At 44.4% G+C, this 19,731-nt stretch overlaps 1 protein-coding gene across 1 annotated transcript in view; it reads left to right on the plus strand.

Annotated features, from left to right (window-relative positions):
- LOC134984437 (zinc finger protein 585A-like) overlaps positions 1-19,731 on the plus strand; it is a 133,187-nt gene that overhangs the window by 2,818 nt on the left and 110,638 nt on the right. The window contains exons 2-4 of the mRNA XM_063950016.1: positions 475-553; positions 673-770; positions 925-1,516. Of these exons, the coding sequence (XP_063806086.1) occupies positions 520-553; positions 673-770; positions 925-1,516 (724 nt within the window). The 5' untranslated portion in view covers positions 475-519. The remainder of the gene's footprint in view (positions 1-474; positions 554-672; positions 771-924; positions 1,517-19,731) is intronic.

Raw genomic sequence — 19,731 nt, forward strand, 5'->3', positions numbered from 1 at the left:
TCTGGGTGATGACTGGAGAGGTGACTACTGGGAATGGGACATTATACAGTAACACCAGGGGATGTGTCTGGGTGATGACTGGAGAGGTGACTGCTGGGAATGGGGCATTATACAGTAACACAAGTGGACGTGTCTGGGTGATGACTGGAGAGGTGACTGCTGGGAATGGGGCATTATACAGTAACACCAGGGGACGTGTCTGGGTGATGACTGGAGAGGTGACTGCTGGGAATGGGGCATTATACAGTAACACCAGGGTATGTGTCTGGGTGATGACTGGAGAGGTGACTGCTGGGAATGGGGCATTATACAGTAACACCGGGGGATGTGTCCGGGTGATGACTGGAGAGGTGACTGCTGGGAATGGGACATTATACAGTAACACCAGGGGATGTGTCTGGGTGATGACTGCATCATTGTGTGTGTCAGGTTCCTATAAGGTGTCACGATGTCACTGTCTATGTCTCCATGCAGGAGGGGGAGTATATAGAGGAACACACAGGTCATTACAAGGACGTGATGATGGAGAATCACCGGCCCCTCACATCACTGGGTAAGAGGAGACTGTCATGTATTGTACAGGGGAGAGCAGGTATGGGGGGCCCATATATACAAACATTACCTGATAATCACATCTATACACTGTACTCAGTCACTGTGTGTCTCCTACAGATGGACCCAGTAACAGAGATACCCCAGAGAGATGTCCCCGTCCTCTGTATTCCCAGGATTGTACAGAGGAGAATCACAGGATCCCACAGGAGGATCAGGTAGGTGGGATTTAGGGTCTGCCCAATATACCAAAGTGACTGTCACTATATGATCTGTAGAGGATCTGTATGTATTATACACTGATATTATACTGTTTCACCTCCATTTAACCAAACAGTATGCAAATGCCATTGTATTTTTTGGGTTATTTAGGTAGAACGTCTTTCTCGTATAAAGGCAGAAGATATAAGGAGAGAAGAAGAGACGTATGTGACTGATATAAAGACAGAAGATACAGAGGGAGAAGAAGAGACGTATGTGACTGATATAAAGGCAGAAGATATAGAGGGAGAAGAAGAGACGTATGTGACTGATATAAAGGCAGAAGATATAGAGGGAGAAGAAGAGGCGTATGTGACTGATATAAAGGCAGCAGATATAGAGGGAGAAGAAGAGGCGTATGTGACTGATATAAAGGCAGAAGATATAGAGGGAGAAGAAGAGACGTATGTGAATGATATAAAGGCAGAAGATATAGAGGGAGAAGAAGAGACGTATGTGACTGATATAAAGGCAGAAGATATAGATGGAGAAGAAGAGACGTATGTGACTGATATGAAGGCAGAAGATATAGAGGGAGAAGAAGAGACGTATGTGACTGATATAAAGGCAGAAGATATAGAGGGAGAAGAAGAGACGTATGTGACTGATATAAAGGCAGAAGATATAGAGGGAGAAGAAGAGACGTATGTGAGGGGTGATCAGCAGTGTAAGGAGGAGGAGATCCCTACAGATATCAGCACAGGTGAGTAATAAACACTTATTACAGAAGTCACATATTCTCATTGCTCAGTCACTACAGCAATCTCTTATCCTACACCCTCCTTCGCCATCAGCCCTGTTCTCAGTTGGGTGTTTATAACACAAGGCTATCCATGACAAATACCACATGTAGAGAGTTATTACACACAGCACTATAATGTTATTAAAAGTAACAAGCAGAAGTTTATTTTAAGGGATCATATGTAGTGTAGTAGTGTGTTTTTTGTGGAGCGTCTAATTTGTATGGGATCTAAATTTCTCAGTTTAGCAACCTTTTATTAAATAACCTTCATTTTGTTAGATGATGCAGGTATTAAATAACTCCTTGTATATAGTAGACCTTTGGGTCACCACAGAAACCGATGAGAAGGACAATATTCGAATTGGGGTGATCTGTAGACCACCTGGCCAGGGGCTGGATTTGGACAGGAATCTATTGTTGGACATCACTAAAATGGTTTTAAAGGGAGAAGTCATAATCATGGGAGACTTTAATTTAACTGATGTAAATTGGGAGGGGTCTTTTGCAAGTTCAGCTACAAGTGGCAAATTTCTATATTCCTTACAGGGAGCATCTCTCAATAAACAGCAGATATTTCCCTTCTGCATAGAAGTGCGGTCGGGAAAGAAAGAAGTAAACCTCCTTTCTCTTTCATCCACTAGGGGACACTGGAGTCTTATACAGTAGGGGTGTGAAGCTTGCAACCGGAGGTGTGGCACAATCTAAATATTAGCATTGTCTGCACAGCCGGCTCCTCCCCCTTCACATCCCTCAGTTTGAAAAATTGTGCCAAGGAGGTACAAGCACAAGAAGGGAGCTCCTCCATTTCAGTACTGAGACTGAGTTAACCTAATGTAAAGGGGGACGAAAGTCTTAAGAATAGAGAGACAATGATCCTTACTAAATGGGATCTGCATCTCTCCTCAGAAAATCCGGAGCACAGAGTCAGCAGTGAGTACTGGTTGTGAAGGGGCCCTAGTTACAGTTACACTTACGGTAACCATAGCTTCTTCATGGATCCAGGAGGCAGTTTGACAGACTTCCTCCCACGAACCGCACACAATGCTGCTACCTTCTGGCTCTTAGCCCTGGGACTCAGCAGCGCAGCTTCCCCGCCGCTCCCTCCTTCCGCTGCCGCTGTGACAGAACAAACGGTCTAAATACTCCCTGGCCGGCTATACACTCCCGCTTCATGTCGGCTCCCCCGCTCGCCCCTCCTTCCTCTACAGACAGAGGGCTGAGGGAGACACAGCGCGGCTGTCAGCAGCAGCTTATACCGCCGCATCTTAAACACACAGTGGGGCGCTTGAAAAGAGCGTCCCCTCCCGCTGAAACTACATATCTCTCGCGGCTGCAGCCGCAGCTTCCCCTGCACTCACCGAGACCCGGGCTATATCCCCCGCTAGTACGAGGGCTTCTCATACGCTGCTGCCTTATAACTTAAGCCCTGGTAGGCTAGCAGCGCAGCTCCTCCGCCGGTCCCCTTTTATAGAGAGTAGAGGCTATTCCATTTGGGGGTTAGATGATGTTTGATGAGTTAGACAAGTGGATTTCGCAGGCAACTGCAGTGACATCTACCTTTCTACCTACTTGTTACTCGAGCACCACGTCACACGTTAGAGGAGGTTGCTCGGGACCAGTGTTTAAATTCATTCGATCGCTGTCGTACCGAGCCAGCAGAGGTTTTGTGGCAACAGACTCGTGGAACCAGAGGTAGAGGTCGTTCATAGTCGACACCAGAAAAGCAGAACAGACCTGCTGACAAACCCGTGGCATGATGGTTTCCCTGCTCACCTGGGGTCCCCCTTGGGGGGCGCAGAGTTGGAAGGTTTTCGGGACGCCTGGGCCAAAACATCACCAGACGTCTGGGTCAACCAGATATTTCCCAGGGTTACAGGATAGTTACAAGAGCGTCCACACAGTCCGTTTATTTGCAGCGCGAGGTCCTAGGTGTCCTTTGCGAGCAGGAGCGTTACAGGAGGCAACTTCAAAGACTCCTGCATACAAAGGGTTAAGTCGCCAGTCCCAGATCCTCAATGAGGAACGGGATTTTATTCAAAACTTTTGGTAGTGCAAAATACCTTCATATCCCGATTTGGACCCCTCACCAAGCTTACTTAAGATTTGCACCGGTGTGGGATCACTACCGAATCAGGGCCCTGCCATTCGGTCTATCATCAGCTCCAAGAATCTTTATAAAGACCATAGCAATAGTGGTGACAGGATTGAGACAGGGGTCACGATCATACCTTATCCAGACGATTTACTTATCAAGGCCTCATCTCAGAAACAGCTGATAAAGGATGCTCAGACATCTCATCAATTTCTCATTCAACATGGGTGGATTGTGAACTTCCAGAAATCCAACCTCATGCCAACTCAACGGATTCATTTCCTCGGTCTCATCTTGGACACGATACAATTAAGAGTATTCCTACCAGAGAACTAGATCCAGGACCCACAGAGGTTAGTGGCTCAGGTACTAAGGACACAGACGGGTTCTCTACACCTCTGTGTGCTACTTCTCGAGAAGAGGGTGGTGTCATTCGCAGCTCTCCGGTACGGAGGACTTTATTCCTGACGATTCCAGATGAAACTCATTGCTCAGGGAGCAGGTTTGCACTGGCTTCTACATCGAAGAATCCAGCATCCACCACGCATACGAACCTACTTGATTTGGTGGTCATTGCACAAGAATCTCGCAGCAGGCAACAGATTCGGCATTTGGGATTGGAGGATCCTGACAACGGACGCCAGTCTCAGAGGTTGGGGTGCCGTCCTAGTGGAACAAATTCCTAATGGTTTGCAAATTCAAGATGGAATAAATCCAGTCAGTTATTGTGGGTTTAGAACATGGAGGGGTCATGGTATCCATGGACATAAAGGATGGACGTTACAGGAGAGCAGCCTACCCATAAACATTCTCAAATAGAGAGCAGTTTACAATGCGCTTCTCTTAGCCGCAGACCTAGTCATGGGTCAACACTTAAAGATACAATCGGACAATGTCACGATGACGCCTTACATAAACCATCAAGGAGGAACAAAGAGCAAGATGGCATTAAAGGAAGCCACATCCTCTCGGCAGTGTTCATTCCAGGTGTGGAAAACTGGGAAGCAGATTATCTCAGCCGCCAGGACATGCATCCGGGAGAGTGGTACCTACATCCACGGATTTTTGACATGTTGGTGAGGAGATGGGGTCTACCTCAAGTCGATCTAATGGCGTCTCGGTAAAACCATCAGCTGCCCAGATATGTGTCCAGGCAAAAGATCCAGCAGCAGAAGGAGTGGACGCATTAACAGGAGGGTTTACATTTTTCCACCTTTCCCACTCATACCCAGGGTTCTGAAACTGTTGAACCGAGAACGAGTGTGGTCAATTCTAATTGCACCAGATTGGCCCCGCAGGAGTTGGTACTCAGACCTGCGAGGGTTACTAGTGGAAGATCCTTGGCGGTTACCTCAGAGGGAGGACCTGCTATCTCAGGGACTGTTCCAACACCCAGCTGCGTTTAACGGCGTGGCTATTGAAACCTGGATCTTAAGAAACAGAGGGATACCAAGAACGGCCATTCCTACGATGTTTGCCGCTAGGAAGCTGGTCACAGCCATGCACTACTACAGAATTTACAGGAGGTGCATGGACTGGTGTCCAGAACGTGGTTGGAATTCGACAAACTTCCACTTATCCAGACTTTTACTTTTCCTTCAGGCCGGTCTAGATGTAGGACTGAGGCTGGGCTCTCTGAAGGTTCAAATTTCGGCTCTCTCCATCCTATTTCAACAAGCGGTTAGCACTCTTGTCAGAGGTTCAAACCTTTTTACAGGGGGTTCTGAGGATACAACCCCCTTTTCATCCTACCACTGCGCCATGGGACTTAAATTTGGTGTTGGAATTTTTGAGATCTCCAACTTTTGAGCCGTTAGCAAGAACAGACCTGAAATATCTCTTTTGGAAAGTTACATTATTGCTTGCCTTGGTTTCGGCCAGACGGGTTTCTGAGTTGGGAGCCTTATCGTGTAAGAGTCCTTTGAATGTTTCATGAGGATAGGGTAGAACTCCGTACAAGAGCCTTCCTAAGGTTGGTTTCGGGGTTTCACGTAAACCAGCCAATTGTGGTCCCATCTTTTCAGGTTCTCACAGATGGGGAAGTGTCCTTGGATGTTGTCTGAGCTTTACGTGTATACGTACAAGTTACGTTGTCCTTTAGAAAGTCGGACCATTGTTTGTTCTTAAGAAGGGTTGGCCAGCATCTAAGCAGCCTTTGTCTAGATGGATTCGACTTGCCATTTGGCAAGCTGATATTTCCTGTGGCAAACAGGTTCCGGTTCAGACGGGTGCTCATACCACCAGATCAGTGGGTGCGTCATGGGCGGCTGCCAGAGGTGTTTCCAGTACTCAACTTTGCAGAGCGGCGACGTGGTCCTCAGCCCACACGTTCACAAAATTTTACAAGTTTGATACCTTTGCGTCCAGGGACTCTAAATTCGGACGTTTAGTTTTGCAGGCTACCGACAGCACTCCCTCCCTGGGGGATAACTTTGGGACGTCCCCTACTGTATAGGACTCTAGCGTCCCCTAGTGGATGAAAGAGAAAAGAGGATTTTGGTACTTACCGATAAATCCATTTCTCTGAATCCTCTAGGAGACACTGGACGCCCGCCTCGGTGCTGTCAGCCTGATGTGTTCAAGGTTCTTGTTCAAACAGTTCGTGCAAACAGCGTTAGTTTTTCTGTTAAGAGTTTCTTGGATGCTGTTTGATATGTTGTACGGTTCGGTTCCTCGCCATGTGCTCTAGTATCTTGTCCTGTTCTCTTGGTCAAATTTTCCAAACTGAGAGAGGAGGGATGTGAAGGGGGAGGAGCCGGCTGTGCAGACAATGCAAATTTTTAGATTGTGCAACACCTCCGGTTGCAAGCTTCACACCCCTACTGTATAAGACTCCAGTGTCCCCTAGAGGATTTTTTGGGAGCACTCTTGTTAACTTAATTGCAATTAAAATATGACCTTTAATAAATATTCACTAAAAATTCATATAAATTGATCCTACTTAATTAAAAGAAAGATTACTTTTGACTGAATTGTCTTATTATCAGTATTATATCAATCAGGGTGAAAAATATTTTATTTAGAAGAAATATATTCATATGTGTAATACTTAACCATCTAGAATACTGCCAGACAGCCGTGGGCTCTCCCTATTGTTTCCTGTAAATAGAATCAGTTACATGTGCATGGTATCCACACACACACCTTATTCATTATCATTTTCAGAAGGGAGAGGCTGAGGCTTATATACATTGTCTATGTATGGTAGGTATCCCTTCCGTACCTACCATACATAGACAGGAAAACTATGTATATAGGAAACTATAGGTCTGTAAAACAATACAGAAGAAACTATAGGTCAGTAAGACAATACAGAAGAAACTATAGGTCAGTAAGACAATACAGAAGAAACTATAGGTCAGTAAGACAATAGAGAAGAAACTATAGGTCAGTAAGACAATACAGTAAGAAACTATAGGTAACTAAGACAATGCAGTAGGAAACTATAGGTCAGTAAGACAATACAGTATGAAACTAGATCAGTAAGACAATACAGTCGAAAACTATAGGTCAGTAAGACAATACATTGAGAAACTATAGGGCAGTAAGACAATACAGTAAGAAACTATAGGTCAGTAAGACAATACAGTAGGAAACTATAGGTCAGTAAGACAATACATTGAGAAACTATAGGGCAGTAAGACAATACAGTAAGAAACTATAGGTCAGTAAGACATTACAGAATAAACTATAGGTCAGTAAGACAATACAGTAAGAAACTATAGGTAACTAAGACAATGCAGTAGGAAACTATAGGTCAGTAAGACAATACAGTATGAAACTAGATCAGTAAGACAATACAGTCGAAAACTATAGGTCAGTAAGACAATACATTGAGAAACTATAGGGCAGTAAGACAATACAGTAAGAAACTATAGGTCAGTAAGACAATACAGTAGGAAACTATAGGTCAGTAAGACAATACATTGAGAAACTATAGGGCAGTAAGACAATACAGTAAGAAACTATAGGTCAGTAAGACATTACAGAATAAACTATAGGTCAGTAAGACAATACAGTAGGAAACTATAGGTCAGTAAGACAATACAGTAGGAAACTATAGGTCAGTAAGACAATACAGTAAGAAACTATAGGTCAGTAAGACAATACAGTAGGAAACTCTAGGTCAGTAAGACAATACAGAAGGAAACTATAGGTCAGTAAGACAATACAGTAGGAAACTATAGGTCAGTAAGACAATACAGTAAGAAACTATAGGTCACTAAGACAATACAGTAGGAAACTATAGGTCAGTAAGACAATACAGTATGAAACTAAATCAGTAAGACAATACAGTCGAAAACTATAGGTCAGTAAGACAATACATTGATAAACTATAGGGCAGTAAGACAATACAGTAAGAAACTATAGGTCAGTAAGACAATACAGTAGGAAACTATAGGTCAGTAAGACAATACACTGAGAAACTATAGGGCAGTAAGACAATACAGTAAGAAACTATAGGTCAGTAAGACATTACAGAAGAAACTATAGGTCAGTAAGACAATAGAGAAGAAACTATAGGTCAGTAAGACAATACAGTAAGAAACTATAGGTCAGTAAGACATTACAGAAGAAACTATAGGTCAGTAAGACAATAGAGAAGAAACTATAGGTCAGTAAGACAATAGAGAAGAAACTATAGGTCAGTAAGACAATACAGTAAGAAACTATAGGTCAGTAAGACAATACAGAAGGAAACTATGGGTCAGTAAGACAATACAGTAGGAAACTATAGGTCAGTAAGACAATACATTGAGAAACTATAGGTCAGTAAGACAATACAGTAGGAAACTATAGGGCAGTAAGACAATACAGAAGAAACTATAGGTCAGTAAGACAGTACAGTAGGAAACTATAGGTCAGTAAGACAATACATTAAGAAACTTTAGGTCAGTAAGACAATACAGAAGGAAACTATATTTCAGTAAGACTACAGTAAGCCACTATACATCAGTAAGACAATACAGTAAGAAACTATAGGTCAGTAAGACAATGCAGTAAGAAACTATAGGTCAGTAAGACAATACAGAAGAAACTATAGGTCAGTAAGACAATACAGAAGGAAACTATAGGTCAGTAAGACAATGCAGTAAGAAACTAGTGCCCTCATTCCGAGTTGTTCGCTCGCTAGCTGCTTTTAGCAGCATTGCACACGCTAGGCCGCCGCCCTCTGGGAGTGTATCTTAGCTTAGCAGAATTGCGAACGAAAGATTAGCAGTTCTGCTATTAAGTATTTCCTTGCAGTTTCTGAGTAGCTCCAGGCCTACTCCTAGATTGCGATCACCTCAGTCCATTTAGTTGCTGGTTTGACGTCACAAACACACCCAGCGTCCGGTTAGCCACTCCCCCGTTTCTCCAGCCACTCAGGCGTTTTAGCACACTCACGGAAAACGCTCAGTTTCCGCCCCGGAAACACCCACTTCCTGTCAATCACTCACCGATCAGCAGAGCGACTGAAAAGCGTTGCTCGGACCTGTGAAAAATGGCATATTTTCGTGTGAAAATACTTAGCGCGTGCGCCCTGCGGCTCATACGCATGGCAGATTCGCCCATTTTTAGCCTGATCGCTATTTTGCTAAAAACGGCAGCGAGCGAACAACTCGGAATGACCACCAATAGGTCAGTAAGACAATACAGTAGGAAACTATAAGTCAGTAAGACAATTAAGGTATGAAACTATTATTTTATTAATTAGCAGTTTCTTATATGGTGCAACATATTCCGTTGCGATTTTTAATTAGAACTACAGTAATAGAACAAAACTGGGTAAAAAAGACAGACATAGAGGTAGGAGGGCCCTGCTCACAAGCTTACAATCTATGGGGAAATAGGCATAGATACACAAGGATAGATGCTACCTGTTGCATAATGGTCCACCAGATTGCTAGGTTCTTAATGGGTTGTATGATAGGATCACCCAGCGATGTTGGCCAAGTGTCAGGAGGGTGTGAGAGTAAAGAAAGACAAGACATGTGATGTTATATATTCTGTACAGAGAGGATTTAATTAGATAGGGAAGCACTGAAGGTTATGTGGGTAGGTCTGGAATTTGATAGGCTTGTTTGAAGAGGTGAGTTTTCAGGGAACATTTAAAGGTTTGGAGACTAGAGGCGAGTCTTATTGTGCGTGGGACGGCATTCCACAGAGTGGGTGAAGCCCGGATAAAGTCCTGTAATTTTGAGTGTGAACAAGTAATGCGTGTGGATGAGAGACGTAGATCTTGTGCAGAGCGGAGAGGTCGGGTAGGGAGATATTTTGAGATGAGTGAAGAGATGTATGTTTGTGCAGATTGGTTAATGGCCTTGTACGTCAGTAAAAGTATTTTATATTCCTCTTTCATCCACTAGGGGACACTGGAGTCCTATACAGTAGGGGTGTGATGCCTTGAACCGGAGGTGTGGCACAATCTTAAATTAGCATTATAAGGTAGGGTAATGGAATATTTCCTGTACACTACACACAGCGCAAATATGTCAAATGTTAGGGGGCCGCCCCACGACTGGTCACCCCTGTCTAAATGCCTCTCTCCAGACACTAACAAATACAAGCAAAAGAAAATAATAGGGGTGAAAAATCACAAAGCGCCACCAATTCAGTGTGTAATACTGCATAAAATCATACGTTCCCTTTTATGGCTGAAATTCAAGTTCATGCGTCCAGGATTTCCCTCTTATTCATTGGACAGATTTATCCATGGGTATATGAAATTAGAGGAGAAATGCCATCATGTGCAGATAACATAACATTTATTCATAACATCGTGCAAGATGTAAACAGGTAATAACATGGACGGGTAAAATACAAGAAAAATACAGCAATGTCAGCCACCATAGATCTGCGAGATAATTACCAGATGGTCTGAGAACCCTGGAAAAAGTTCTCAGACAAGCTCTTATATCACCAGTGGATCACCTGGATCTGGAAAACTGTGAACAGGGATCTGGATCTTTATCTGACAGGATCTGCTGGACAAGCTGGTGTAAATAAAATAGCCAACGCGTTTCTACTCCTTCCTGGAGTCTTTTTCAAGGCATCCTTGAAAAAGACTCCAGGAAGGAGTAGAAACGCGTTGGCTATTTTATTTACACCAGCTTGTCCAGCAGATCCTGTCAGATAAAGATCCAGATCCCTGTTCACAGTTTTCCAGATCCAGGTGATCCACTGGTGATATAAGAGCTTGTCTGAGAACTTTTTCCAGGGTTCTCAGACCATCTGGTAATTATCTCGCAGATCTATGGTGGCTGACATTGCTGTATTTTTCTTGTATTTTACCCGTCCATGTTATTACCTGTTTACATCTTGCACGATGTTATGAATAAATGTTATGTTATCTGCACATGATGGCATTTCTCCTCTAATTTCATATACCCATGGATAAATCTGTCCAATGAATAAGAGGGAAATCCTGGACGCATGAACTTGAATTTCAGCCATAAAAGGGAACGTATGATTTTATGCAGTATTACACACTGAATTGGTGGCGCTTTGTGATTTTTCACCCCTATTATTTTCTTTTGCTTAAATTAGCATTGTCTGCACAGCCGGCTCCTCCCCCTTCACATCCCTCATCCCTCAGTTTGAAAAATTGTGCTGGAGGCACAATACGTGGAGCAACGGAGCTCCTGACTAAAAATCTAAAAGGGGCTGCGTAACCTTAATAAAAGGGGGACAAGGCTGCCTGATATCAGAGAGACAAAGATCCCTATTGAAGGGACATGCATCTCTCCACAGGAGATCCTCAAAAACTCAACTAATAGTGAGTACTGGTAAAGCCTAGAGCGCAACAAGCTAGGAATAGAATTAAGCTTATTATATCCCCAACAGGCGCCAAAATATCTAACCCTTCAGAGATATCAAATCAGTTTGCTGGCTTCTATTCCCAACTTTATAATCTCTCGACTGACCCTTCTACCCCGCAGCCCACTCTTCTTTCTATCAACTCCTTCCTCGCTGACTTGAAACTTCCTTCCATTACCGACGACCAATTAGAAGTACTGAATGCCCCCTGGTCCACCACGGACACGTTAAGGGCGATTAAATCCCTCCCTAAAGATAAGGCCCCAGGCCCAGACGGCTTTATAAATTATTTTTATGCTTCACTCCAGGACTTCCTGGCTCCCTCCCTGGTAACAGTTTATAATGAAATCACTTCTCAGGGCACTCTCCCAACGGAGATGCTGGAGGCTCGTATTGTCACGATCCCCAAACCAGGTAAGGACTTGACTTCTCCAAAACTACCGCCCCATCGCGTTGTTAAACGGAGAGATTAAAATATATGCTAAATTAATAGCTCACCAACTGAACGCCCTCCTTCCCTCCTTGATACACCCTGATCAAGTTGGATTCATCCCCGGTCGACAAGCGTCTGATAATACCCGTAGGGTATTTAACCTCGTAGACTCCATAGCCTGTGATCAGGGCCTCTTCCTGTTATCCTTAGATGCGGAGAAGGCTTTCGACTGCATAAACTGGACCTACATACGGGAAGTATTATTGAAATTTGGCTTCCACAACCGTATCCTGTCATCTATGCTCGCACTCGCCCCGGGCCTTTAGTAATGTTTTCCTGTCTTCCTCTTTCCCAATCTAGAATGGCACGCATCAGGGCTGCCCCCTCTCCCCTCTCATTTTTGTCCTGGCGATTGAACCCTTGGCAGCTAAGATTCGGGCGGACTCACAGTTCCCAGGATTCCATCTAGGCACCGTCCCCCATAAACTATGCTTATTTGCAGATGATGTTCTTTTATTTGTAACCGACCCCTGCACCTCACTCCCTCATTTACACAATATTATAGATAGGTACTCTGCAGCGTCCTACTACAAATTAAACACAACTAAAACTGACGCTCTGCCTATCAATCTCGCTCATTCCATGGCCCCTCTGCGTACTAAATACCCCTACAATTGGCAAACAACCTTGATAAAGTATTTGGGTATCCATACCCCCCCATCCTCCTCTTCTGTATTTGATGTTAACCTCCCCCCTTTACTGACTGCGCTACAATTGTCCACCAAATCGCGGCTCAACTATGAGATATCGTGGCTGGGACTCCTGGCCGCCTTTAAAATGTCGTTGCTTCCCAAATTAATGTTTCTGTTTCGCACAATCCCCTTTGTCTTCCCCAAGAAATATTTAGATAAGGCTACTACTATCCTCACCAATTATGTCTGGTCTTTGCGACCACCTAAATTGTCCCGCGCCAGGATGTCATTACCTAGGAGAGTAGGCGGCCTCGACATGCCAAACCTCCCTCTATACCAAGAAGCTTGCCTTTTGGATCAGATTAAAGCTCTCACTAGTGATGCCCATTCGGAGTGGACGTGTTTGGAGGGACTAACCTGCCCCAGGTTCCCCTTGAGGGATCTTTTTTGGCTACCTAAATCTATGCGACCCTCGGATCTACGCCTTCTCCCCTTAACCCGAGCCACTTTACAGGTCTGGGATCAACTGACCATCGGCTCATATTCTCCACTTCATACCTTGCCTCAAATTTCCCTACGCACAGTAACCGCCCTAATCCCTAATTTTAATTTGACAGGTTGGCGTTCTAGGGGGATCGGTCTACTGGGAGACCTGCTCAACGGGCCCGTGCTCAGCTCCTTCTCTACCATCCAAGAACGCTTTGCTTTACCTGAATCTGAGAGGCTCAGATACTATCAAATACAACATTGGTGGAACAGCCTACACCTTACCCCCTCCCCATTGCACCCTACTATGTCTCAAGTCCTGGGTTGTCTTCTTAAGGATGACTCTGCAGGTGAGCTCTCCTTCTTCTGGTACAAGAAACTACTAGCATTAGTTCCCGTTCTTAAAACTAGAGCCCAAATCAGGTGGGAGGTTGATATTGGCTGTACCGTTACCGAACCCCAATGGCAAAACATTTTTCTGTCATCCTTCACTATGTCTAAATGCCTAAACCATTCCGAGATGCACGTCAAGTTACTGCATAGGTTATATCTCACACCCGATAGGTTGCACACGATTTGGCCTGCATGCTTGAAGTTTTGCTGGCGTCTCTGCGGTGAGGTGGGCCATCTTTTTCATATTTTTTGGACCTGCCCCTCTATTAAGTCGTACTGGGTCGAGGTGTTTGGGTTGATTAATAAAGTACTGGGACTCACCCTGACTCCCACCCCACTCATCGCTTTACTAAATGTCTACCCGCGCACCGTAGGTGCTAATCTACAATATGGTTTGGGTCATATTTGCCTTGCAGCCCGAGCGGCCTTAACCCAGAACTGGAAACAATCCGTACCCCCCCACCCCCCAATGAGAGTCATACATAAAATTCAGAAGCAATTCTTGATGGAGACTGAGTATATGCCTTGCTCCCTCTCTGCCAAGTCCCCTCTAGTGCGTTGGAAGCCTTGGATGCTCTTTACCACGGAGGGTGAGGGAGCCAACTTAGTACGGCGATCGTCCTCCCCGGACATTCACCCTCACACCCTTCCCCTAGTTGGAGACGCCTCCCCTTCCTAGGCATGGGGCCGCTCGGTGCTCTTGGTTGCAGTTCTTGGAGTTATTGTGGACTCATTCATTTTTTATTTTATTTTTCCTTTATTATGTACCCCTCACTACATTATGTCCATTGTACGCCTTCTGATACACATGTTTGATCGATTTTGAAATGTATGTATAAGTATACAAAATGTCTGTCCTATGTATTTACTGCTCCCCCTCCCCCCCCTCTCCTTTTCTTTCTGTACCCCTGTTGTGCATTAAAAAAAAAAAATCTAAATAAAAATTATTGATGTTAAAAAAAACAAAAAACTGGTACAGACTCAGGTCATTGTGCCAGTTCCACCTCACCTACAAAACAAGTGTTATCATTCCAAACTGTTTGTAGTGCCAAAACCGGACGGTTCGGTGTGACCCATTTTAATCCTAAAGTCTCTGAACCCATATTTAAAGGTGTTCAAATTCAAGATGGAATCTCTGAGAGCGGTGATCTCAGGTTTGGAGGATGGGGAATTCCTGATGTCTCTGGACATCAAGGATGCGTAACTTCATGTCCCGATTTGGCCGCCTCATCAGGCTTATCTCAGGTTTGTGTTACAGGACTGCCACTACCAGTTCCAGGCCCTGCCATTTGGACTCTCCACGGGTATTCACCAAGGTGATGGCAGAGTTGATGTTGCTCCTCCGCTTGCGGGGAGTGAACGGAGGCGTCCGTTCCTGGGAATGATACTGGATACAGAGGCGCGGAGGCTATTCCTCCCAATGCAAAAGGCATTGGTGATCCAGTCGAGGGTACGGGACATTCTAAGACCTACCCAGATTTCGGTGCACCTGTGCATTCGCCTCTTGGGGAAGATGGTGGCCTCTTACTGATCTCTGCAATATGAAATGTTTCACGCAAGGCCATTCCAGCTGGATCTGTTGGACAAATGGTCCAGATCGCATCTCCACATGCACCAGAGGATACGTCTGTCGCCAAGAGCCAGGATTTCTCTTCTGTGGTGGCTTCAGACTTCTCACCTAGCCTAAGTCCGAAGGTTCGGGATTCAAAATTAGATTCTGCTACCCACAGACGCAAGCCTCAGTTGTTGGGGAGCAGTCACCCAAGGGGAACAGTTCCAAGGAAAATGGTCAAGTCAAGAATCTATTCTTCCGATCAACATTCTGGAACTCAGGGCCTTATACAACGCCTCCCATCCCATATTCTTCAAGATCAGGCCATACAAGTTCATTCGGACAATGTGACGGCAGTAGCATACATAAACCGACAAGGCGGAACGAAAAACAGAGCTGCAATGTCGGAGGTAAAAAGGATTCTCCTCTGGGCATAAAGACGTGGTGGCTTTGTTGGCAATCTTCAGTCCGGGAGTGGGCAACTGGGAAGCAAACTCCCTCTGCAGACATGACCTCCATCCAGGAGAGTGGGGCCATCACCGCAGGTGTTCGGGTCCCTGGCACGTCGGTGGGGACTTCCCCAAATCGACATGAGGGCCTCTCGTCTCAACAAGAAGCTCAAGTGATATTGTCCTAGGTCGAGAGACCCGCAATCAGTGGCGGCGGACTCTCTGGTGACTCCATGGGTCTACCAGATGGTCTACGTGTTTCCACCACTTCCGTTAATCCCAAGAATTCTCAAAATAAATAAATAGGGGAAAGGTTCAAGCAATTCTTATTGCTCTGGACTGGCCAAGAAGGGCCTGATACGCGGATCTACTGGAGTTGCTCCTGGAGGACCTGTGGCCTCCTCCTCTTTGAGAGGATCTTCTGCAAGAGGGGCCGTTAGTCTATCAAGACTTACCGCGGCTAAGTTTGACGGCATGGAAGTTGAGCGTCAAATTCTAGCTCAGAAAGGGATTCCGGATAAGGTTATTCCAACCTTGATCCAAGCCAGAAAGGGGGTAACGTCTAAACATTACCACCGTATTTGGAAGAAATAAGTCTCTTAGTGTGAGAACAGGAAAATTCCTGCGACGGAATTTAAGCTGGGACAGTTTCTCCTTTTTCTGCAGGCAGGAGTGGATGTGGGCCTCTGTTTGGGCTCCTTGAAAGTCCAGATTTTGGCCTTGTCCATTTTCTTCCAGAAGCAATTGGCGTCTCTTCCTGAGGTTCATACTTTTTTGAAGGGTGTTCTGCACATCCAACTGCCCTTTGGGCCTCCTATGGCACCTTGGGATCTCAACGTGGTGTTGCAGTTCTTCCAATCGGATTGGTTTGAGCATTTACAGGCAGTGGACGTAAAGTTTCTTATGTGGCAGACAATTACACTGTTGGCCCTGGCTTCAGCCAGGCGCGTGTCGGAACTGGGGGGAATTGTCTCACAAGAGCCCCTACTTGATTTTTCATGAGGGTCACGCTGAGCTCAGAACTCGTCAGCAGTTTCTTCCTAAGGCGGTGTCTGCATTTCACATCAACCAACCTACAGTATTGTGGTTCTGGTGATTACCGACACCTCTGCTTCTTCAAAGTCCTTAGATGTTGTGAGGTTTTTGAAAATGTATGTGAAGCGGACGGCTTGTCACAGAAAATCTGACTCGCTGTTTGTTTTCTATGATCCCAATAAAATTGGGTGCCCGGCTTCAAAGCAGTCTATTGCTCGCTGGATCAGGCTTACTACCCAGCATGCTTATTCTACGGCAGGCTTGCCAGTTCCAAAATCGGTTCAGGCCCACTCTACTCGGTTGGTGGTTTCTTCCTGGGCAGCTGCCCGGGGTGTCTCTGCTTTACAGCTTTGACGAGCGGCTACTTGGTCAGGGTCGAACACGTTTGCTAAGTTCTACAAGTTCGATACTTTGGCCGCTGAGGACCTTCAGTTTGATCAATCAGTTCTGCAGGAACCTCCGCACTCTCCCACCCGTTTTGGGAGCTTTGGTGCATCCCCATGGTACTAAATGGACCCCAGTATCCTCTAGGATGTAAGAGAAAATAGGATTTTAATTACCTACCGGTAAATCCTTTTCTCGTAGTGCGTAGAGGATGCTGGGCACCCGCCCGGTGCTTCGTTTTCTGCACTGTTACTTGGTTAAGTATTATTATAGTTGGTTCAGCCATTGCTGTTCCTTTTCAAGTTTGGTTAGCATGGCTTTCCTCTTGGTTGCGTGTGCTGGTTCGAATCTCACTACTGTTCAGTAAAATCCTTTTCTTGAAGTATGTCCGTCTCCTCGGGCACAGTTTCTAGACCGAGTCTGGTAGACTGAGCATAGAGGGAGGAGCCAGCCCACACTATTAATTTCTTAAAGTGCCCATGGCTCCTAGTGGACCCGTCTATACCCTATGGAACTAATGTGGACCCAAGTATCCTCTACGGACTACGAGAAAAGGATTTACCGGCAGGTAATTAAAATCCAATTTTTTTCCCCCCTTTGATTTTTTCGACTCTGCAGGATAGTGTGTCTTGTATGTTCAAGCCTTCCTTTTCTCCTGAAATCCTGCTCCTGCCTTTTGGCTTGTTAACAAAACTGGCTTCCCTAGGCTGGAGGTGGGGTATATGAGAAGGAGGTCCGGTGCATCATGGGAGCTAAAAGCTTAACTGTGTGGTGCCCAGTCAGCTCCTACCACCAATACAAGTACTGTGGATCCTGTGGACCTCAAAGAAAAAGATGTCCTTCTATATATATTTTCACATCATTTGGGATATCCATCATTGATATTACATTGTTTGTACATCATTCACTGCATCATTTATGTATTGTATTGGATAGCGCGTATAGGTGGTAGTACCTTTTTTCTCAAAGAAAAAGAGTTACCCTGGTAAGTCGACAGTAAGTCTTGTTATCTTCAAATATCAATTGTGTAGACTTCAAATAATTGTGTAAACTTTAAACGGTAATTGTGGATTTGTTCCTGATGAACAAATTCCTAATTACTTGTGAATAATAGTTCCTGCTCTGTGCAGTTCTGAGGTTATGACTTTATATAGGTTGAGTATCCCATATCCAAATATTCCGAAATACGGAATTTTTTGAGTGAGATAGTGAAACCTTTGTTTTTTGATGGCTCAATGTACACAAACTTTGTTTAATACACAGTTATTAAAAATATTGTATTACATGACCTTTAGGCTGTGTGCATAAGGTGTATAGGAAACATAAATGAATTGTGTGAATGTACACACACTTTGTTTAATGCACAAAGTTATAAAAAATATTGGCTAAAATGACATTCAGGCTGTGTGTATAAGGTATATATGTAATATAAATGCATTCTGTGCTTAGATTTAGGTCCCATCACCATGATATCTCATTATGGTATGCAATTATTCCAAAATACGGAAAAATCCCATATCCAAAATTCCTCTGGTCCCAAGCAGTTTGGATAAGGGATACTCAACCTGTATATTCTTTTTGTTTATTAGATTAGTTTTTCATTAATCTTTTTGTGGTCACCTTCTCTCATGCACTCTGACTTAAGTTAATTATAGATTGTGTCCGCTGTTCTCCTGGGTGCTTTACATTAGGTGTGTAGGTAACGGTCTCACCTATATAAGGTAAATTGCTGTGAGCTTTAGACCAGGTAGCAGCATACCTAAAGTGTAACACTAATGTGATAGCTGTTTTTCTGGTAATTATTTTAAGCAATAGAGCAGAGCCTGCAGTATAGTAGGTTCCCTTGTCGGGGGCTGCAGGCTTAAATGCATTGGTCAGTAGGTGAACTAAATCTCCCGTTTATTATTGTTAGTTATTATAGTGAGTGCAGAGCCCTAGTGAGATAGATATAGGGCCATATGCAATTGCGGTCGAATTGCCGCAAATGTCGAAAAACAGGGCATTTTCGACAAAAAAAACTGATTCAACATACAATACAGTACTTTTTGACAAAAAAACGGCCGTTTCAGATTCGACTTTTTGCAATTCGACATTTGTCAAATTCGACACGTCTGCAATGGTTAAAATGCGGCTTTTCGACAAAAGTATATTCAAATTTTAAAAACATGTTTTTTTGGTGGTTTTTTTTTTATTGGTAATAGCATATCTGTTTATATTAGAAGGGATTGTCTACTTGGTTTATCTATTTAGGAGCCACAAGTATTATTTAATATATTTTTTAAACATTTTTTCTTTTTAATGACTAAATAATAAGGAGAGATCAGAGCATGTTTTTCTGTGGGAATGGGTTAAAAATCCTGAAAAAAAATGCGTGGGGTCCCCCCTCCTAAGCATAACTAGCCCCGGGCTCTTTGAGCCGGTCCTGGTTGTAAAAATACGGGGGGGGGATGACAGGGGATTCCCCGTATTTTAACAACCAGCATCGGGCTCTGCGTCCAGTCCTGGTGCCAAAAATATGGGGGACAAAAGACGTAGGTCCCCCGTATTTCTCTAACGTCCTAGTGGATGCTGGGGACTCCGTAAGGACCATGGGGAATAGACGGGCTCCGCAGGAGAAAGGGCACTTTAAGAAAGAATTTGGATACTAGTGTGCTCTGGCTCCTCCCTCTATGTCCCTCCTCCAGACCTCAGTTTGAATCTGTGCCCAGGCGAGCTGGGTGCTGTTTAGTGAGTTCTCCTGAGCTTGCTATAAGAAAGTATTTTGTTAGGTTATTTTTATTTTCAGGGAGATCTGCTGGCAACAGACTCTCTGCATCGTGGGACTGAGGGGAGAGAAGCAGCCCTACTCTCTGCAGATAGG

The sequence above is a fragment of the Pseudophryne corroboree genome (assembly GCF_028390025.1).
Source record: "Pseudophryne corroboree isolate aPseCor3 chromosome 3 unlocalized genomic scaffold, aPseCor3.hap2 SUPER_3_unloc_55, whole genome shotgun sequence".
NCBI classification, from domain to species: domain Eukaryota; kingdom Metazoa; phylum Chordata; class Amphibia; order Anura; family Myobatrachidae; genus Pseudophryne; species Pseudophryne corroboree.